Source organism: Saimiri boliviensis, chromosome 8, assembly GCF_048565385.1.
Source record: "Saimiri boliviensis isolate mSaiBol1 chromosome 8, mSaiBol1.pri, whole genome shotgun sequence".
In the NCBI taxonomy this organism is placed as follows: Eukaryota; Metazoa; Chordata; class Mammalia; order Primates; family Cebidae; genus Saimiri; species Saimiri boliviensis.
This window is the reverse complement of record NC_133456.1, coordinates 54,046,872-54,069,553: the sequence shown is the minus strand read 5'-3', so window position 1 is coordinate 54,069,553 and position 22,682 is coordinate 54,046,872. Positions and strand designations below refer to the sequence as shown.

Genomic DNA, 22,682 nt, shown 5'->3' with positions numbered 1-22,682 from the left:
AGGACTGGCATATGCTTATACCATAATCTGCTTTGAGCTCCTTCTCTGGATTTTTCTCTTACCAAGGCGACCGGATTTGAGGTTAGATGTTAATTGAAATCACCTGGGAGTCTCTAAATACTCTACCTTGCTGTTACTAGGTGCAAGTAATCTGAAGGATACTATATTTCTGAATATTGGGGCATTCTTTTGAATAAGAGCTGATTTAAACAATTTTTCCAGGGGATTGTCATGTCAATAAGCCACTCCAACAAGGACCCCAAACTTCCCCCTCTGCAACCAGCAGGCATTTGGAGAGGACAACAAGCTAAAAGCACAGACAGATACAGACCGTTGTCTATAGAAAAGATGTTCTGCTGCAAATCAGCCAAAGCTGGTCAAAGAGCCAGGCAGCTCTCATCACGCTGAAGGCAACACCTGTCAGGCAGTCTGACAAGCAGCAGGATTAACAAAATTTGGTTCACACTATGTATCCATTTCTACCACTCTTCTACCCTTACTTCTAAGCATTCATTTTAAAGTATATTTTATTGGAGATACTCTATAAACCACTGGGTGGATATACATCAAATGTTAATAGTGGTATCTTTGGGTTATAGAAGTATGAGTAACTTTTATTTCCACCTGTGGAATCTTCTGAGTTTTCTACAAACACTTACCATTTTTGTAATCAGGAAAAAAATTTAAACAAAAACCTCTGTAGGCATTCAGGAATTGCAGGTTTTCCATAAGACCCAATTTTATGTAATTCTTGAAACAAAATCTAAATTACCTTTCTTAGCTTTTGAGATTCACGATTTTTCAATAGTACAATCATTTATGGGCTTCGTTCTTAAATTTAAAAACCATTCAAAATGTGAAAAACAAGAATGCTAAATTGAATTTAAGGTGTAAATTTTTTCTGGTATATGTCACAACCTTAACTGAGATAATTTACATGCTGCAAGGTCAAAGTTCACTATTTTAATATTCTGAAGTACTCCTACTACAAATGAAAAAGAATGCAACTGTTTCTATCTGTAAGAACACCATACAGATGATATCATATGCAGTTATAAGGCTAAGAGACAGAAAAAGCAGACTAGTGTTTCCTCCACTACGAATGCTAGCCAATAACAACTTTCCAGTCTACAGCTGATTAACACTTGACACCAGATCTATGGAAAAGAAAGCTACTCATTGCTGGCCTTTAGCTAAAGGAACTGACACACCAAGAAACCTGCCTACTATCAGATCAGGACCGCTGTTTATTAAGATAACTGATTTTTCAGTTTAGTGCCATTTATAGTACTGAAAAATCTTTTCTAGGAGCTACCTTTCCTCATAATCCATAATAGCTGAACAAGTGTTATTCACTGTCTTGTAGTGTTGAAATACAATAACAGGGAATCTTGGAAACCATAAACATCTTTACTAGCTTCAGGAAGCTAGTAAATTTGAACAAGTGATTCCTTTAAACTGTCTTAATGTAATGGCAAATGGTGTCTTTTCTAACTTCGATCTGCAAATGATTTATAGTTATAACTACCACAACAATAATAATCAACAGGGTAGGAGTGAAGGGCACAGAGAATGAAGCCTTAAGTATCTCCTCTTACAGCGGCTAAGAGGAGTATGAGCCGAAACACTAAAAAATGCCTTTGTGCTCAGTATCCTAAAACTTTAAAATACCAGTGAAAAGAGTATAAAGAAATGAAAAATATGTATTTTTCAATGTAGAATCTTACTCGCATTCTTTGCAGAATTAAGTTTAAGGATTCCAAAAGCTCACAATAGCTATAAAAACCATACGACCAAAAAAAAAAAAAAAAAAAAAAAAACAACCAAGAGGAAAAAATAGTTTTTTGACTACTGCATATCAAAACATGATTAGAAGCTGTAGAAATCAGTGCCTAAAACAAATTAGAAAAAGACAACTTCAAAACTAGTGTTAAATGTCTTAACAAGGTTCCAAAAGCTACAGAAGTCTTGGGATGTGTCTATTTAAAAAAAGGTCTGGGCAAACAAGAACCACCATATTACTACCACAGACAAGTTTATGATCCAGACTACAATAAAACTTTAAAAGTAATGGGGGGAAAGAGCCTAACATACAACCCTGCTATTAACAGAAAACTGTCTGGAGACCTTAATTAAACAAAAGTGTCAAGTGCTCCTCTCAAAACCTCTTGTAGTGATAGACCTGTCAGCAGAAAACAGCAGGACCATTTGAAAGAAGAGTCCAGGGGCTGAGAGGACAAGTGACTAAACCACAAGTTGGTAATTACACCGTGAGGAAGTAAAAAAAAAAGCCAGATCGAAGGGTTCCAAGAGGTACTTCAAAACTAGCTAATCATGGCAAGAAGAGATGGGGTAGACAGATGCTTAGAGGCCAAGCATCTTTTTACTTCCCCACAGACAGCCAAGTGCTCAAATGGCCATCTGTGGGGAGGTAAAAAGATGGTTGACCTCAAAGGCAAGAATAAACAGCAGCTACTAATTACCAAGGTGACTACTAGACACCACCATTACACATTGTCATGGTAGGAATGTTTATGTCCCCCCAAAATTCACGTTGAAATCCTAGGCCAGGCACAGTGGCTCACACCTGTAATCCCAGCACTCTGGGAGGCTGAAGCGGGAAGATTACTTGAGCTCAGAAGTTCAAGACCAGCCTGGGCAACATAGCAAGACCCTGTCTATCCAAAAAGACAAATAGCTAGCTGAGTGTGATGGTATGTGCCTGTAGTCCTAGCTACTCGAGAGGCTGATGTGGGATAATCACTTGCACTCAGGAGTTCAAAACCACCCTGGACAACACGGCAAAACCCCAACTTTACAAAAAACAAAACAAATCAAAAAAAATCCTAACTCTCCAGGTGATGCTAATAGGATATGGGACCTTTTTGGGGGTGATTAGGTCATGAGGACAGAACCCTCGTGAATAGGATTAGTGCCATTACAAAAGAGGCCCAGGAGCTTGTTTGCCCCTTCCACCATGTGACACCATCTATGGAACAGGAAACAGGCCCTCATCAGACACAGAATCTGCTGGTGCCCTGATCTTGGACTTCTCAACCTTCAGAACTGCAAGAAACAAATGTAGGTTGTTTACAAACTACCCAATTTATGGTGTTTTGTTAGAGCAGCCCAAACAGACTAGGACACACACCAATGTCATCACAATTAGGGATATTACTCAAATGAGGGCAAACACTAGTTTACCCATCTCCAATTCAGCAGAAAAGGGGCTTCTGCAGTTGGTAAACTACCGTTCTAGAACCACCCTCATAAGAACACTTGGGTTCTGCAATAGTCCTAGGTTGAAGGGGAAATCACCCTTTCTAAACCTTATCCTCAGCTGAAAAATAAAGAAAATATCTGCTCTTCCCTGACTTCAAAGGATTGGAATATACAATGAAACAGGAGAACATAACATGAAAATTCTCTGTATAAAATCAGATTATATGTATATGCACAACATTTTATAATTTAAAGTGTGGCTTAACTTAAAAAGGCCAAATAAATGTAGATTGCTCCATCAGCCTACAAGCTATAAAGTCTAACATATTTATTTTAAAGTATTAGCAAAGTTACAGTGAATGCACTTAGACACCAGAAGAGAGAAAAATAAATGCAGAGAAATTTGAGAAAATTGAGCGCAAAGACCACAAACTTTATTTATCTCACTGGATCCTAAGAGAATCACTACATACTGGATAAAAAGGTTTACTGTGACTCTGTTACCAATAAAAGATTAGAGTCTATAAGCTTTTCTTTACAACTTAGGAAAATGTATAATATATTTTATAAAAGATTATCATATAAAAAACACATGTAGTATTGCATTTAGAGTGTTAAGTACCAGTAAGGTAAAATAAAAATAGATGGTGCAGAGCCACAAGAATGCTTCTAAGATGGGGGTTTAAGAATCCTTGGGGTCAGGTGTGGTGGCTCACACCTATAATCCTAGCACTTTGGGATGCCAAGGTGGGAAGTTGGTTTGAGTCCAGAAATTGGAGACCAGTCTGGATAACACAGTCTCTACAAAAAAGGGAAAAAAAAAATTTTTTTTTAATTAGCCAGGTATGGTGGCACACACCTGTATCCCCAGCTTCTTGACAAGCTACAGTAAAAGGACTGCTGAGGCCAGGAGGTCAAGGCTGCAGTAAGTCATGATTGTGCCACTGCACTTCAGCCTAGGTGACACAGAGACAGAATTTTTCAAAAACAAAACTCTCAGATGTGGGATTGGGTAGGAGGGGTGAACCAGGGATCATTATAGTGTTGCTTATATGTGATACAATGTCTAAAACAAGTCCATACATCGTGGCCCACAAACATTCAGATAGTAAATATCTGTTGGTTCTACCTGCCCTGCATCAATCCCCACTGCTGGGGAATGACAACTCCCCTAAATGGGTACTGTCTGAGTGAGGCAATAATCAAAGCACCTGCCAGGACCCAGTCTGGGCCTGAAAGATACACTCTCAGTAGAGGGTGGGATTAAAAACTGCCGGAGAGGTTAGTTCTCCTGAGTCCTGAGAAGACTGTCTACTGAGTCCTGCTACCTGGACCCCTGAAGCTGCTCTATATCTGGTTCATTCTGAGGCCTGATTCTTTGGCATTAGTGTCACCACATCCCTCCAGTAATCTCTTTTTTGTTTAAAGTAGTTAGATTCATTTCCTATTGCTTACAACCAAAGATCTCTGGCTGATTAGCTATTATATACTGTGTCTAGAAAAATTACGTTTTCTTTTCTTTTTTTTTTAAAAAAAAAAAACTGGGTTTCACCATGTTGGTCAGGCTGGTCTTGAACTCCCGACCTCAGGTGATCCACCTGCCTTGGCCTCCAAAGTGCTTGGATTACAGGCATGAGCCACCACGCCTGGCCAAAATTCCATTTTCTTAAAAATTGGGGGAATAAATTTTAATTTGATTGGCAAGTAATTAAGCCATTAATTTTATAATTAAAAAGGATATATCATGGAGAATACAAAATTCATGTAAAATTTTGAGATAATAGACTTTTTTTGAGATTTTTAAAGACATGCTTCCTCCCACTTCCCACCCTTCCTCCCTCCCCAACCCAATGCAAGTTCTTTAGTGATGGGATTAAAAACACTGGTAAAGAAAGAAATTTTCCTCAACTTTTAAGATCTGTTCCTAACTAGATAAAAGCTTTAGGGCAAGTTACTTAACCTTCCTAAGGCTCATTTTTCATACCTTTAAAATGGGATAATACAACCTACACGTAGAGCTGTTATCCTGAGATAACACAGGAAACCATTTAGCACTGTTCCTCAGAGCAGAGTTTTATCAGCCATGGCAAACAAATGGAGTTTAGTTAATATAACAAAAGCAAGCTGGCACATACCTTGATGGCTGCCAACAATTTCCTGTAGGCTATCCTGTGCAATATGACTTGGCAACATTTGCCATCAAGAGGGGGTGTCTTTGTCCAACTCCTTGAATTTGAGTTGGCTTTGTGACTTGCTTTGACTAACAGAATACGGCAGAGTGATACGGTGTGACTCTTAAGCCTAAGCCTCCAGAAACCTTGCAGTTCTCACCCTCTTGGAACAAAGTGCCTCCACGTGAGGAAATTTAGTGTAGCTGCTAGAAGATGAGATTATGTGGAGCTCAGAGAGATATCTCAGCTTGACTAACTAGTTCTGACTTGAGACTTAAAAGGACTGCAGCCACGTTAGTGACCTCAGGCCAGGCACTACCAATGGAAAAACTGCTCTGCTGTACTTATGAGCAAATAAACTGGTATGTGTTTTAAGCCACAAAGTTTTGGAATAGATTGTTAACAACAGATAACTGACAGACATGCTTCATGAATTATCGTAATATTTCTATACTTTATATTCGATTCATTTCCTAAAATTTCCTGTAGCAAACTCTAAGGCCCAAAGTCTACAGAGTCACTATGTCAGAGCCAGATGTGGTTACATCTGTCATTCTTCAAGGCCAAATCAATGTTTCTAATTTCATATAAACAAATGAACCGTATCTCCACCAGAATGCAGGGCAGAGGAGACAGAACGTACTACAAAGCCAAAATGAAAATTTGCTAAGATTATCATATTTAAACCACAAAGATGCAGGTGCAAATATAGGTGAGTTGAATTTGAAGGTAACTGGCTAAGAAAAAAAGTAACAATTGATAACTTAATTGAAACATTAAATTGTAACGTTTTTAAAATCAAAACAGATTATAATTTAATAATCTGTTTAATAATCAAAATTATAATTTTAATTTAGATTATAATTTAATAATTAAAACAGATTCTCCCCTGTAACAATTCTTGCTCCTGGCATTTTCTTCCATATACTTCAAAGATGACCAAAATCCTTTTTTAAAAGTTCCATCTTGGGCAGACAAGGTGGCTCACACCTGTAATCCCAGCACTTTGGGAGGCTGAGGTGGGTGGATCACAAGGTCAGGAAACTGAGAACATCTCCTCTCTACTAAAAATACAAAAAAATTAGCAGGGCGTGGTAGCACATGCCTGTAATCCCAGCTACTGGGGAGGCTGAGGCAGAAGAATTGCTTGAGCCCAGGAGGTAGAGACTGCAGTGAGCCAAGATCGTGCCACTGCACTACAGCCTGGGTGACAGTAACGAGACTCCGTCTCAAAAAAAAAAAAAAAAAAATCCATGTTATACATATTCTCACACCCTTTTTCCCCATGAATAAATAGTGACTGCATCATTCTTTTTAAAGATTGCACATATTTCACCACATGGATAGGCCCTAATTCACTTAATTAATCCTTTATCAATAGGTATTCAGATCACTTACTTTTTTTTTTTGAGACAGAGTTTCACTCTGGTTGCTCACGCTGGAGTGTAATGGTGTGATCTCAGCTCACCACAACCTCCATCTCCCAGGTTCATGTGATTCTCCTTCCTCAGCCTCCAGAGTAGCTGGGATTACAGGCATGTGCCACCACACCCAGCTGACACGGTTTCTCCATGTTGGTCAGGCTAGTTCCAAACTCCCAGCCTCCAGTGATCCACCCACCTCAGCCTCCCAAAGTGCTGGGATTACAGGCATGAGCCACCATGCCTGGCCAGATGTTTAGATTACTTTCCATGTTTTGTTATTATAAAAAAAGGAGAGGTAAGCAGTCTGGTACACACATCTGTGCATACTTCACCAACTGTTGCTTTAAATTCCTAGACGTGAATTTAACCTTTTTTCTTTTTTTGTAATGACTTTGAGTTCATATTGCTCAAACTGTCATCCAAAAGACATGAAACAAATTTACTTTTTTAACACGAAGGAAACCTTTAAATGCTAAAAGAAAGAACATATTTTACATCTCTAGTACCGATATAAAATAGCAAACCATTTTTTAAATTGCATTTTCTCTCTCTAAAACACTGACTCATGCCTCTTATACTGTATTTAACATTTGGAGGGGGAAAAAATCCTAAAATACCCAAATAATTTCTAGTGGTTTTATTTTCAGCACAATGCTGTTTTGAAAAGATAAACTCCAAAAAGAATATACTTGCTGCAAAATAAGCAAATCAGTAGAGAACGCTGAAAAGCAGGAAAGGAAGCAAAAAATAAACCAATCAGTTAGAGCAGTTATCAGGTCACCAAATCCGCATCTTTACACAATGGCAGAGAGAGAAAAGTAGAGACAGTGAAAACGTGAAACTAAAAGAAGCAGCCCTCAGAGCTTCAGTGATGGCAGGATGAAATTACACACAGACTTATATATTTACATGCTCTGTACACACCAATCCTGGAGCTAATCTCCAGGGGTTAGAACACAAGAGGAATCTTTGTTTGCTTTATTGAGCCAAACATATCATGCAGAAAGGGAATGGGGTAGGCCAGGATACAGATTTCCTTCAGGTAAGAATGTAGAGTTAGCAGCTTGAGGGGCCAGTATCAATTACTTCCCTTTCAGGGCAAAGAAGGAACATTAAGCAAAAGACAGCTCCAAAGGCACTGATTCCCTTCAAAAACTGTCACATATGAGAAGACCCAATCATCAAGTTCTATTAAAAAAAACTGGGCAAGGTCAGAACATTTAACAATAAAACTAATTGGTGACAGAATCATGCATGAGCTAAGAAATTAAGGCCCCAAATTATGACTAAAATCAACTTATTGACTAAAGTTTCACTCTATCCAAAAAGATGACGGCTTTAGCTCAAACTTCCATGCCGAAAGCAGTGCATGCTAAGTAAACTAGCAGTGTGTGTACATGCACGCACATATGTGTGCGTGCATGTGTTGGGGGTGGTTGTTTGGCAATGCCACAAATCTACACAACTAATATTCTAGGCAAGAATTCTGCAAATGATGGCCTATGGACCAAATCTAGCTAAGATTTGTATATAGCAGGAGCGAAGAATGACTTTTACATTTTTAAATGGTTGAAAAAATAAATTATGTGGCATATAAAAATTGTATGAAATTCAAATGTCAATGTCCATAAACATTTCTTGGAACACAGTCATACCCATTCATTTATATCTACGGCTGTTTTCCTGCTATCATGGCAGAGCTGAGTAGGCGCAGAGACCTGGATGGCTGGCAAAGTCAAAAATATTTACTATATCGTCCTTTACAGAAAATTTGCTGACCTCTGTTCTAGGCTATGAAATCACATAGTTTTTTAATGGATCACAGCTCAAAGCCTGTGCAGGTTTGTTGGTTTAGCCCCTGACATATCCAAGATTTTGATATAAGCTGCCAGGCCAATACAGAGTGCAACCCCACTGGCTAAGAACAATGGAAAAGTCAAATAGGTCAAGATGCTGGGATACCTGCCTATAACAACAAGAAGATGTAAAAGGTTTTTTCTCAGTTGAAAATAAGATGCTTCCAGAAGGTCTAAGTGAAAATAAAGGTGAATGAAGGTATTCTCTTTAAAAAAAAAAAAAAAAAAAAAAAAAAAAAAAAAAAAAAACATGTATGTTATCTCTGGCCAGGTGCGGTGGCTCACACCTGTAATCCCAGCACCTTGGAAGGCTGAGGTGGGTGGATCACCTGAGGTCAGGCACTCAAGATCAGCCTGGCCAGCAGGGAGAAACCCCATCTCCACTAAAAATACAAAAATGAGCCAGGTGTGGTGGTGCATGCCTGTAATCCCAGCTACTGGAAAGGCTAAAGCACAAGAATAGTTTGAACCCTAGGAGGTAGAGGCTGCAGTGAGTCAAGAATGAGACACTGCATTCCAGCCTCCTCGGCCTCAGTGAGCCTCGGTCTCAAAAAAAATAAAAGGATGTATGATATCTCCTTCTAAAGATGAGAATGTAACTATCTTCAAAATGGCTACCACTTTCTGAGTACTCACTAGGGGCCTAGGACTAAGCAAAATTTTTTGCATTTATTATCCCATTTAATGGTCATCTCCTCTAGACTCCACTAAGTTCTATGGTACAAGATGAACACAACCAGAGAGCTCAGGAAATGAGAATCGAAGCCAGATTCAAAGTCTAAAGCCTATGTTTACAATCATTATCCAACCCAAGAGCAGAAGGCATAAATGACCACCACAAATAAATAATAGGAAAGGGAATGACTACAGAAATAGTGGAAGCAAGTTAACCTTCATGGCCGTAAGTATATAGTATTTTATTCATATATATAACACTTTCTTTTGACTAATAATGCCCTCTCTTACTTTAGCATTTAAAGAAAAACACAATTAAGTCCTGCCAGACTCTTTCCTATTGAAAAAATCAACACAGGTATCCAACTATGAAGGTGTTCTAAAGGCAGCAAAATGAGACAACCAAAGTTGTAACTTTCATCCATGAAGTCCCTGTGGTAACTGTGAAGGTCTCAAAACGAAAGGAGTAGGGTGAAGTACTTTTAGGGGTGACAGACTATAAAGCACATGTGCAAGATTTTAATTTTTAAATTGAGATTGTAAGTGAAGAGAAGATGTTAAATGTAATGTTGCCCACAGAATCTTGCGGGCTGGTGGGCGGCTATTGTTTCTTCCTGCCGAGCATCCATGTCCTCCACTCTGCCAAATACACCATCATTTTCCAATTTCCTCTAAATATCTACATTTGGGGACCACTCAATCCTAACTCATTTTTGAAAATCTTTTTCTTAAAAAAAATGTTTTAAGTGTTAATATTTTCCTCATATCAATTTGGAAATAATGTACTTATCATATACCATGACTATACATGTTTCCTCAGATGTTTATTAATAGTTGCCCAAATCTGGCTTATAAGTCCTTCTTGTGGGCCAAAGAGGGGCTAAGAGTTTTATATAGGAAACTTTTAGACAGCCTCCCAACAACTCTACTAGTTAAGCATATCCAGACAAGTAACTGAAGAGTCAAGCAGGTTAAGCAGCTAGAGTGAATAAAGGAAACCAAATTTGAATTTCAAGTCTATTTTGACTCAAACTGTGTTTTTCCAATCATGTTCTACAGTCCTGCCAAAGCACAAACACATTTTCTTATAATGATTCCCTTTCAGTCAAATTTCAAATTTTCTGGAGAGAAGACAGTAGAGCTGAAAGACCCATTTATTCCAAGGACTGGTGTCAAGATCAAATCTTTGCTTATCCACTATCAAGCTATCTTTTTAATATAATTTTTAAAAAACACAGCCACAGGGCATGTATGACTAGTATGTCAGGCCAGCTTGGCTTATCAACTGATAGGCAGCTCGCTCGCGCGCGCTCGCTCGCTCTCGCGCGCTCGCTCGCTCTCGCGCTCTCTCTCTCTCTCCCCCCCCCCGTCTCTCTCTCTCTCCTTCTCTGTCTCTGTCTGTCTGTCTCTCTCTCTCTCTCTCTCTCTCTCTCTCTCTCTCTCTCTCTCCCAGCAGTGTCTTACTCTGTTGCCCAGGCTCAGACAATTCTCCTACCTCAGCCTCCCAAGTGGCTGGGATTACATGCACACGCCACCAGGCCCAGATATTTTTTTTTTTTTTTTCACTAGAGATGGAGGTTCACCATGCTGGCCAGGCTGCTCTAGAACTCCTGACCTCAAGTGATCCACCGACCTCGGACTCCCAAGGTGCTAAGATTACAGGCGTGAGCCACCACGCCCAGCCTTAAGATAATTTTAAAAGGCAGCTAAGGAGCACATAGATCTACTTTTCAAAAATGTTTTTTCTCTTTAAAATGGTCATTCTGTGGTGGCTCTGTAATCTCAGCACTTTGCGAGGCTATGGAAGATCACTTTAGCACAGGAAGTCAAAGATGCAATGAGCCATGTTCATGCCACTGCATTACAGCTTGGGCAACAAAGGGACACCCTGCTTCAGAAAAAAAAAGAAAAGAAAAAGAAAGAAAGAACAAACAAAAAAGATCATTCTAACTCCCATTTTATTCAATAAAAAGATGTGTCTCTAATTTTTTTAAGTCCTGGATCTCTTTTCTAAAACAACTACAGATTGTCTTCCAGAAAAATACACATAAACCAAAAAGTTTTGGTCACAACTACAGGGGGTTCAGGAATCCCTTGAAACCAACTCTTGGAGGGTCGCAGGCCCCCAGGATAGCCCTTGCTCTAAAAGCATATCACAAAAATCCTTACGTTATTTCACAGGCCCAGAATAAAGACCATATAGCTAGCTCTCTCATTATTTTTTATATTTTCAGAAGGCAAATATCAAACAAACAAATTCTCTTAACTAGTCTTTCATATTCTCAAAAAACAAAAACAAAAAACAAATCTTATGACTCGAGTAAATCAATAAACATAAGGTCATACAAGTTCAAAGTCCAAATCAATTTTCTTAAAATCTGATATTTCCATTTCTGTGTTTCTGCCCATAAAGATCTCCCTAGAAAAGAAGAAACACTAGTATGGCGTAGGGCTTGAGTCTTTTCTACTTGAACATTCATAAACAGGTTAATATTTAAAAAGAAGACCACTTCTAAAGTTTGTAGTACAAAACGTTCTCTCATATATATGAGATATACAGTATGATGAAAAGACAATTCTTAAATGTTTAACGAATGGATCTGTGTCAATTCAATTGCAAATTAAATCATGGAGGTGACAAAGCAGATTTTAGAGTTCATAATAGCTCAGATTATGTGTTTTCCACCACTTGAGTCAACAACTTTCAGGCTGGGAACAGTGGCTCCAGCCTGTAATCCCAGCACTTTGGGAGGCTGAGGGTGGAGGATGGCTTGAGCCCAGGGGTTCAAGACCAGCCTGGGCAGCATAGTGAGATCATGTCTCTACAAACATAAAAATAAAAAACTTAATCAGGCATGGCAGCACATGCTTGTAGTCCCAACTAGTTGGTAGGCTGAGGTGGGAGGATCACTTCAGCTCAGGAGTTCCAGGCTGCGGTGAGCCCCAATGATCATGCCACTGCACTCCAGCCTAGGCAACAGAGGAAGATCCTGTCTCAAAAATATAAAATAAAAAAACTTATGGGAATGTTTACTTTCAGGTACAGCTCAAACTTTAGTCTTTCAAATTCCTCTTGGTCTTATTACTTTAGAAAATTTCTACCATCATGCAACAAAATTGTTTGAACAGCACTCCATCTATGAATAACAGAATATCTCTCCAAATTCAAGTTACAGGGAGCAGTAATACTTTCCCATGAAAAAATTAAAAATTATTTTAAATCTCTAGATACTGTTTCAAAATCAGTATTATAAGATTAAGAAACACTTAAAAAGAACATTTAATCGTATGACAATCACTTTCTATGTAATAACTATCCCCACCAAAATGCCACATGGTATTGTGAACCCCCATCAATTCACAATTGCAGCTTACAATTTTAGTACTTAAGATTTACAACAATTTTTCTCTTAGAGTGCCCTGTCTCCTAAAATGAAGGAATTGAGCAGGGTCTGACGTCCACCTACAGCCAGCCTTTAGGTCATTATTTTTTTCGGTCAGGGAAACTTCACACTCCAGGGGAACGCAAGCTACACATCAGAATCTTCACGTAAAGTCATTTCTGCCTTTGTGACAAAAGTCAAAATCTTGAGCACTAATTCTTGAGAACACTGTAATAGTATTATTGAAGTTACTGGACTCGCATCTGTCATTTCTAGCTAGCGGTTAAACACACGTCACTTTAATACATTTGCATCTGCAACTCTTCCTCTTTGAAAGAACTGGGGAAAACAGAGAGAATGTACCTAAATTTAGTAAGGAAAGTGAAACAACCAATTTTATCCTACACAACTTCTTCAACCCGGATATGAAGATCCAAGATCTACTTGGGGGACAGGAAAATTGGAAAACAATGAATAAAATAACAAACCTGGGTTCAAGACTTGATCCTGGTTGCTAACCGTATCTATCCCACCGGAGGTCAAATCAACTGTATTGGTGCTTGTTTCCTCATCCACCTCTCACCACCTAAACGTTGCCATTTACAAGAGAGCTATCGAAGCTGAATCAAACTGACTTTTGGAAAGAGATGCCAACATAATTTGCAGGGTGCTCCAGACAACTACACACAAGGCAGTGTATCTCATTAAGCACCCCGCCCCCACTTTCAACTTCCCCTTAAGATAGGGACAGTTGCATAGACATTTTTTGAAAATCAAAGAGAAAAATAAATAAAAGCACCCCATCATGATCACCGACGAGATCCCGACTCTGGGGGGAACTGGGTGCCGGGTGAGGACGACGGGCACACGCTCCCGGTCGCTCCGCGAACTCCTCCCGGAGGTCGCCAAGTTTCTCTTTCACCCTTTCTCCCGCACCCGCAGAGCCCAGGAAGGAAGGGGGCAGCCGCAGGGGCCGGAACCGCGCGACCTGGAACCCGGGGCCTTTTTTGATTGCCGGCCGCGCCCCGCGCAAGTGCCGGCGTTCGAGACCCGCCCCGGCGCGCCCGGGCGCCAACTTCGCGGGGACCCCCAGCGACGCGCCCCCTCGGTCCCCCTAGTCCCGTGTCTCCCGGCTCAGCCGGATCCCGGCGTCCCCGTCACCCTCCCCACCCCCCAGCGGAGCGAGCCCACCCCTAGCGGCGTCAGCCTGGATGGGACGGCGGGGCCGCAGTCACCTTCCCGAGGAGGGGGCGGGGGCCCCGACTCTGGGCGGCCTGCAGCCCCCGCAGCCCTGGCGGCGTCCAGGCGAGCTCACCTGGCGGCTGGCGGCGGCCTCTGGGGCGGCCTCTGGGCGTGGGCCGGGCGGGGGCGGCAAGGGGGGCGGCGGGGGCCCGGACTGCAGCCGGGGCCGCCGCCGGCCGCCTAGCCTCGCCCCGACTCGCGCTGGCCGCGGCCGCCCCCGGGAAGTACCGGGAGCGCGGGGAGCGCGGGTCCCGCGGCGGCGGCGGCGGCGGCGGCGGCGGCGGCGCGGCGCGGCGCGGCGCGGCTCAGGCGTCGGAGCGGGCGGCCGCGGGCGCCGCCGCCTCCTCCTCCATGGCTGTTTACCCGGCTGCATTGTGGGAGTTTGACCTCCGCCGCCGCCAACCGCCGCCTCAGCTTGCGCCGCCGCCGCCGCCGCCGCCGCCGCGCACGCCATGGGAGCCGTGACTGACGGTGAGGCCCCGCTCGCCGCCACCCGCGTCCGCTGCACGGCCCGCTCGGCCTCCCCCGAGACCCCTGGCCTCCCAGGCCGCTTCCGGGAGCCCCTCGGTCTCCCGGGCTTCCTCGCCCGAGCGCTTCGGCCTTCCCGACCTCTCCCCGGAGCCCCGGGCCTCCCCGGCCGCTTTCCCCGAGTCCTTCTTCCTCTTGTAGGAGCCCGAGCGCCCCTCGGGGCCCCTCGACGTCCCCCGCCCGCTCCCCCGGAGTCGGCGCCCCGCTGTAGGGTGTGCCGGCAGCGTGGTCGGAGGGCTGGCAACACACGTGGGTGGCCGAGACCGCTAGAAGCGATGTAAGGGCGGGTGGGACCGGAGGGAACCCGGGTTTGTGTAGGGATGCGGTGAGGGCCCGGGAGCCGCGAAGGGTGGGCGGTGGTGCCCGGCTTGCGGCTGGGGGCTCGGAAGGTTTGCGGAGGGCTGGGAGGGAGTTTCAGGACTCGAGTACAAGGGTTGTCAGTATACAGAGCGTGACACCTGGAGGGCTCCTGGGGCACAGTGGGAAGGGCTCACAGACAATGGAGGAAATTGCGATGAGGCCTTGAACTGCGAGTGGATTGTGGGTGAGGAGAAGGAGCGAGGAATTATTTACAAAAGGAATAGATCCGAGGGTAATCCGGAAGTGTACCTGGGAGATGTACTGGGAGTAAAGAGGAGCCTGTATAGGGATGAGACCATCTAGGACGATAAACGGTAGGGGACCGTGGCTGGGTGGGTGGGTGTGTGTTGGGGAGGTTGATTTGTCAGATGGAATGGGTTTAGAGGAGCAAAGGCTGGGTTTGTGGACAGCCCTCTAAGGGAGATGGTCTATGGACTGAGAGCAGAAATAAAGTGACACTTTGGAGAAGGGGAAAAGGGCATGTTTGGCAACTGGAGGGAGAACCAACAAGGTGTCTGGTTAGGGAGGTCCTCTGATATCTGGAAAGGGAAGATCTAGGGCTCTTGGGTGTTTTTGAGGAGAAGGTAACCAGTAACTGTAAATGCCTGTGGAGAGGCCACTTCTGAAGAGTTGAAGACCACTTGGGTGCCCACATTAAAGGGCCTAGCCATGGGAAGAACAGTGATAGGCCCAAATATGCAGACTAATAAAGAGTGGTGTAGGTGGGAGGCTACTAAAGACCCAGGAACTTCACGTGAACTTTCAGCTTTGCTTCATTCCAGTTTCATTTATTTAGTAGATATTTATCCTTGTAGGACTAGGCTTTGGGGTTACAACCCAGAACCAACGAGCAAGAGCTTTTCCCTCTCTCACATTTCAGTCTGGTGGGAAAGAAACATTGCCTAATTAATTTTAAGAGTGACAAATATTACCACAAGGAAGTGCAAGGTTGGGAACTGTAGGAACATGTAACAAAGGTTGTTTATCCAATCAATGGAGATGAGAAAGCCTCCCCAAAAAAGTTAATCTCATTTTTGAAGAATAAGTAGATGTTGGACTGGTGTTTGGGGTTGGGAGCCACTTGGACAAAGGCCCCAAGATGTTGGAAGAACACAAAGCTGACAGGTATTGCTAGAATTTAGAAAGTTATGAGCCAGAGATTTCTAAGGGCAATGGGAAGCCATTAAAAGTTTTTAACATTGGTGTGGGTGGTGTTAATCAGATTAGCATTAAAACACACACACATGGCCGGGCACAGTGGCTCAAGTCTGTAATCCCGGCACTTTGGGAGGCCAAGACAGGCGGATCTCTTGAGCTCAGGAGTTCAGGACCAGCCTGGGCAACATAGAGAGACCCCCCCATGTCTACAAATACAAAAAAAAAAAAAAAAAAAAAGTGGGTCTGGCACAGTGGCACACACCTGTAGTCCCAGGACTTGGGAGGCTGAGGAAAGAGGATCACTTGAGCCTGGGCGGTCTACGCTGCAGTGAGCCAAGGTCGTGCCATTGCACTCCAGTCTGGGTGACAGAGTGAGACCCTGTCTCAAGTAAAACAAACAAAAGCGTGCATACACCCTGTCTCTGCTATGTGTAGAATGATGAGAGGAAGAGAAAATGAGGAGCTAAGTTTCCTCCCCACTTACATTTTCATAGTGCTGTCAGGTAGTGTTCTAATTGTTATCCGCATTTTACAGATGAAACCGAGACATAGGTTAGCTTGCCCAAGGTCACACAGGTAGTAAGTTATAGAGGGTCAAAGGCAGGGAGTCCACCTGCATAGTTCCTGCTTTTCCGTGTTACGCATCCTGTGTCTGCTAGTTCTGCAGTGGCCCTGGTGAGTGACAATAAGGACTCTGACCTAGAAGGAATGCAGAGAAGTGGACAGGTGGGAGGGAAATGTGTGTGCAGTAGAATGTCAGGACTTCAGGTATTGAATGGATGGGGAAAGAGGAGGAGTTTAGGATGATCCCAGGTTTTTGGCTTCACTGTGTGCCTGTTAGTGCTACTTTTCTACTTATTGAGAGAGAGAGAGATGTCCAAAGGAGCCATAGGCTTTGTCACATGGGAGATAGGGATAGAAGATGAGTTCTAAAGTACTGAGTGCAGCCAAGTGTCCCCCGCCCCCACGTCCTTAGAGGCCCCAGGAGTCTCAATCCTGCCACTCACAGACTGTCTCAGTTTCTGTCTCTGAATGGAGATAATAAAATCCATGTCAGAGGATTGTTTTGAGGATTAAAGACACAAAAATTGTAAAGGGCTTTGCATTGAGTCTAACACATAAAAATTAACGTTCAGTACATATTATTAAATGTCAGAGTTGTTACTAATCTGTCTTCCACTTTCCTTTGATGTGAACTGTGCTTTCTCTCTTAATCTGCACTGGTTCCCTTTTCTTGCCTTTTCAGGTGACAGCTCACTTACTCCTCAAGACCCCCCTCAAAAATCCCCTCTTCTCTTTCCTAGAAGTAGTTGACCCCTCTGCCTATTAGCCATATTATTTTATGCCTAGTTAGTGCTGCTGTTGCCCTCAATACATTATTTATATGCCTTATGCTAGAAAACATTTAAGGCAGTTCACCATAATGAGAAAACATAAAAATTAAACGAATTAGTAAACAAGACATAAAGAACATTGAGATTAGGAAAAATAAAGCGAATTCAGAAGTGGGGTGATCCTCAAAATGCAAGAATATAAAGTCTAATACCTAAATTCACCAGCAAGTGACCTAATTCTCCAGTAGGTCATGCCGAGAGGCAGGACCTGGTCTACTCTGATCTAGTGTTCATGAGAGAAGGCATCATCCTTAGATGCCCAGGAAAAGAAGGTTTTTTTTTTTTTTTTTTTTTTTTGAGACGGAGTTTCACTCTTGTTACCCAGGCTGGAGTGCAATGGCGCGATCTCGGATCACCGCAACCTCCGCCCCCTGGGTTCAGGCAATTCTCCTGTCTCAGCCTCCTGAGTAGCTGGGATTACAGGCACGAGCCACCATGCCCAGCTAATTTTTTTTTTTTTTGTATTTTTAGTAGAGACAGGGTTTCACCATGTTGATCAGGATGGTCTTGATCTCTTGACCTCGTGATCCACCCGCCTCGGCCTCCCAAAGTGCTGGGATTACAGGCTTGAGCCACCGCGCCCGGCCTTTTTTTTTTTTTTTTTTCTGATTTTAACTAGAGGAAAAGTTTATCATTGAGGTCCTTATGATGAAAGCCAGTGTCATATTCTTAACCTCTTTTCAGCACTGAAGATCATAGAGCTGTTTTGTAGCACATCTCTTGCTAGGTAAAAGAAAAATAAATCACAATTTAGAAAGACATTCTAAAGCCAATAGAGGCTGGGTGTGGTAGCTCCCACCTGTAATCAATCTTAGCACTTTGAGAGGCTAAGGCTGGAAGACCGCATGAGCACAGGAGTTTGTGACCAGCCTAAGCAACGTAGCGAGACCTCATCTCTACTAAAAAATTATTTAAATTAGCCAGGTGTGTGGTGGTGTGCACCTATACGTCTCAGCTACTCACCTCTACTAAAAATTTTGTTTAATTAGCCACGTGGAGTGGCACACACCTGTAGGTAGCCCCAGCTACTCAGGAAGCTGAGAAGGGAGTATCACTTGAGCCCAGGAGTTTGAGGTTGCAATGAGCCATGATTATACCACTGCACTCCAGCCTGTCAACAGAGCTAGACCCTGTCTCGAAATAAAACCAGTGGACAGTGTGGCTTAGGTAGGTAGTGGGTAACTCTGCTGATCTGGCATAATTCAAGGTTTTCTGGTTAAGAATATCTAGACCGTAAAGACAAAGTACAACTTCTTTCAGACCATCCTCTATAAACGTGGTTTTCGTCAGCTGAGATCAAGCTGAAATGGGTAGTATGTGTGATGAGTCAACAAGTATTTATTGCATACTTTCTAGGCAGGATCCGAGGTCCTGGCTACTTTGCAATAAACTAGACAGAGGAGGGCCCTGGCCCCTGCTTCAGGGAAAGAAGCCATAGTGTACGATCAAATAAGTAAATAAGATAATTTCTGAAAAGGAATGTAATTAAGCTCTGAGAATGAACTTGATGGAATGAGGACAGAGAGTAATGGGGGAGGGCAGTGAGACCTGACAAGTTCAACCACATCAAGAGCCCACGAAAGTATTCCAGATATGGACAACAACTAGTGCAAAGGCCTGAGGTAAAAACAAGCTCTGTGCCCTTTAGGAGAAGATAAGGAAAGCCAGTGGGCTGGATCTAGGGACAGGACTGCATCCAGGTGGGCCAAGAGGAGTGTGATGCAAAAGGAGGTAAAAGGGAGCTCGAGGAGCATTGCAGGCTTTGGAAAGGAGACTGAATTGTCCCTGTGGGCATTTAGAAAAATTGGAGGATTGTAAGCTGGAGAGTTAGTGATCCAATTAATCTTTCAGATCATTCTGAGTTGCATAAAAAAATGGATTCTAGAAAGGCAAAAATGAAAACAGAGAGCTCAATGCAAAGTATTCTAGATAAGAGAAGTATGGGCTTAGATTAGGGCAATGTTACTGTAGAAGATAGAAGTGGATGCTCTTGATACCTCATTCATCCTCCCGGAAAGCTCTTGGAGGAGTACCAGTACCTGTCCATGGAACTTACATGAAGGCCAAAGTCTGTTACGAATTTGAGGTGCCTGTATCACTGTGCCTTCGTGTAATCCATTCCTCTGGGTCTGCATATACAATTGGACTGGGAGCCCTGGAAGAAGCAGCCCTTTATTTCCTGCACTCAGTTTGAGGAACTGCCCTGCCTTAGAGGGAAGGAAAGGTCTACTATATCACTATCTACAGCTACTAGACTGGATATTTTCACCACTACTGTCATGTTATAGGTGAAAAAGTGGAGATCTTTGGAAGTCGGTAACTTTCAGTCACACAGCTAGTTTGCGACAAAGCATTTTTCTCTCCTTCCCTTGTTGCCACTCTAGCATTTTGGCTAACTGAAAAGCAGTTTGGTTGTTGTCACTAATAATTTAAACTGTGTTAACTGTTTGTATTTTGTATGTGTTAAATATTGTTAGTACCCTGATAGAAATCATTTCAGATGCACTTTCTGCAGTTGAGAGAACATCGGGTAGGTATATTGGATATATATCCAATATATCCTAATATCCTAAAATGCCAGAGCAACAGACGAGAGATGGAGAAAGGGGTTGGGGTGGAATGTGGGTCTATATTCCATTTAATAGACCTCGCTGGTTTTGACAGTAGCTTTTTTTTTTTTTTTTAACTAGGAAAGTATAATGCATGAATATAGGCTTGTTGGAATTTGAAATAATTCAAATAGGTTTTTAATATGCCTACGAACGATATGGCAGAATAATGGAGCTGCACAATGACTTTCTAATAATGTGATTGTATATATTTTTCTGTGCATGCAGAAGTGAGTAGTAAGTCACCTGTAAAAGGAAGATAATAGTACACTCTTTATAGAGTTGTTTCAAGGATGAAACATGATAATATATGTAAAGCACTTTGAAGTTGAGTGACCATTTAATTTATTGCGTAAACCAGGACACCTTTCAGAGTGAAAGGAAACAAATAGGTTGTGTGGTTACCAACTAAGATCACATAAATGCTGTATGAATGTTTGCTGCTGCTGATATTCCTATTTCACTTGCTGATCCAGTGTTAATTAGACATTTGTGGGCACAGGGTTCATTTGTTTTTTGTTTTTTTCATTAGTGCCATTTGATTTGCCCACTTCGTTTCATCCTCTGTGGCCCCAGCACAGGGATAACTGCTGCAGTTAAACTATTAAATGATGTTTCCTTAGCCAAGATGATTGGTTTTTCAAAGCAAGATTGACATTTCACCTTGACTTTATTAACACTATAAACATATAGGCAAGCAGAGAGAAAAGACAAGGACCTCAACGTGATGTTTTGCTTTCCTTTTCCTTTTAAAATTTAAAGTTTTAATTTTGGTGTAAGTAATTTGCCTTGGCATCAGCAATTTATGTAGACCGGTCTCAAGTATCTTAGGAGAGGTTAATATTTATGTGGAGGAATCAAACCATCTCACTTATGATTCCTTCCACCCACCTTTTTATGTGTCTTCTTAATATTGTTGACCTTAAAAATTGTTTTAATGATTTTGAGCTTTTTGAAAGGAGGGACCAGGTGTTACTTTACTATAAGGAATGTAACACAATAGGCTAATACATGTCATTCATCTTAATAACATGAGCTGTGGTGGTCTAACAATAAATCTTACAGAAATCTCCATAAGCATTGTTTTTACATGGCTTTAGTTTTTCTTCTTGTTCATTTAAATAGGTCAAGCCAGTTTTCTTTTTTGTTGTTAAGACATAACTTTATTTAATAACAGAGTAGCATTTTTAATACAGAAAAAAATGAAGTACCTGAGAATGATAAATAAGTTTACCACTCAGTTAACCACTGTTACTACTTCAGAAAAAAAGTAATACATCTCAGTAAATTCAAGAAGAAATGCACAATATGAAAAATGCGAACCTTCCCCTCTTTACCTTCCACAATCATCCCTCTCCCAAAATGATTTTTAATGCCTATAAAAGGTAAAAGTATCTTCTCTGGAGCCTGACTCCTGAGTATGAGTTCCATTTCAATTCCTTACTTCCTGTGACATTGAATTTTTGGCAAGATGCTTTTTCGTTGGTAAAATAGGGATAAGAGTATCTATAATACTATTGTGTGAAGTAAGTGTATTTATATGTGAAAAGCATCTAAAACAATTCTTAGCATATTTAAGTGTTATATATCTGTTGGCTAGTACACCAGTATGTACATATGCTTGAAAATTTTATATAACCATTTACATACTGGTCTGTATTCAACTTTTATATACCCATAAAAACTTTTTAATGATATAGTAGGTGCATATGTTTATGGGTTATGTGAGATATTTTGATGCATGCATACAATGCAAAATAATCATAGCATGGTAGATAGGATATCCATCCTCTTCAAGCATTTATAATTTCTTTGTTATAAACATTCTAGTTACGCTTTTTTAGTTAGTACAAAATGTGCAATAAATTATTGACTGTAATTATCCTATTGTGCTATCAAATACTAGATCCTATTCTCTCTATGTAGCTATGTTTTTGTGCCTCTTAACCATCTCTGCTCCTCGCTTGCCACCACACACCCCACTACTCTTCCCAGCCTCTAGTAACCAGCTCTACTGTCTACCTCCATGAGTTCAATTGTTTTAACTTTTAGCTTATCATGGAGCTCTTTTGAATATAGATCTACCTTATTTTATGTCAGCATTTACAGTCTATTAATTTTTTAAACAAATCCTCTATTGGCATTTAGTTTGTTTTCCGTTTTTTACTCTTCCAAACAGTGTTACAATGGAGATATTTGCATAGATATTTTTGTATACTTGTGGGAATACTTTCTAAAACGTAAGTCAAAAGGTATTTATGTCTTTAATTTTGGTATATCTTGCTATCTTGCCTTAGTATTAGTAGCCAGCTGCTTTTCCCACTATAATCCTGTCTGAAATTGTTATCCCTTTCTGTGGCTTTCAGTTTAACACCTACAGAATTTTTTGTCAAACTGCGTTTAGAAAGGAAATGCTAATCCTCACTGGTAGATCACAGGATTACTAGTTCACAGAGGCAGGTGTGATTGCAGCCCTTCCTCAAATGGAGCCACATTTGACCTGTAATTTAGCCTTAGCAGGGAGTTACATAACAGTGATGCTATTGCCACTGGTTGTCAAGCCTTGACCTGTCTCTAAAGTTGTTTTTTAATCAAGGTTTTAATGGCAGATATAGGGAAAAAACAATTATGAATTTTGAAAGGAATATTAGTCTGGATTT

General features: G+C 41.8%; 2 protein-coding genes across 4 annotated transcripts in view; one reads left to right on the top strand and one right to left on the bottom strand.

Moving 5' to 3' along the window:
* Positions 1-14,350, bottom strand: part of ATXN7 (ataxin 7) — a 138,410-nt gene extending 124,060 nt beyond the window's left edge. Inside the window, exon 1 of one of the 2 annotated variants that reach the window (XM_039477065.2) lies at positions 14,047-14,350. The gene's annotated coding sequence lies outside the window, so the exon portion shown is untranslated. Of the gene's footprint in view, positions 1-13,219; positions 13,763-14,046 lie in introns of those variants that run through there. The other variant, XM_074404489.1, reaches the window with a different exon arrangement.
* The window catches only part of THOC7 (THO complex subunit 7), a 62,628-nt gene continuing 54,291 nt past the window's right edge, over positions 14,346-22,682 (top strand). Inside the window, exon 1 of one of the 2 annotated variants that reach the window (XM_039477071.2) lies at positions 14,346-14,444. In XM_039477071.2, the coding sequence (XP_039333005.1) occupies positions 14,426-14,444 (19 nt within the window). In that variant the 5' untranslated portion in view covers positions 14,346-14,425. The remainder of the gene's footprint in view (positions 14,445-22,682) is intronic. The other variant, XM_039477070.2, reaches the window with a different exon arrangement.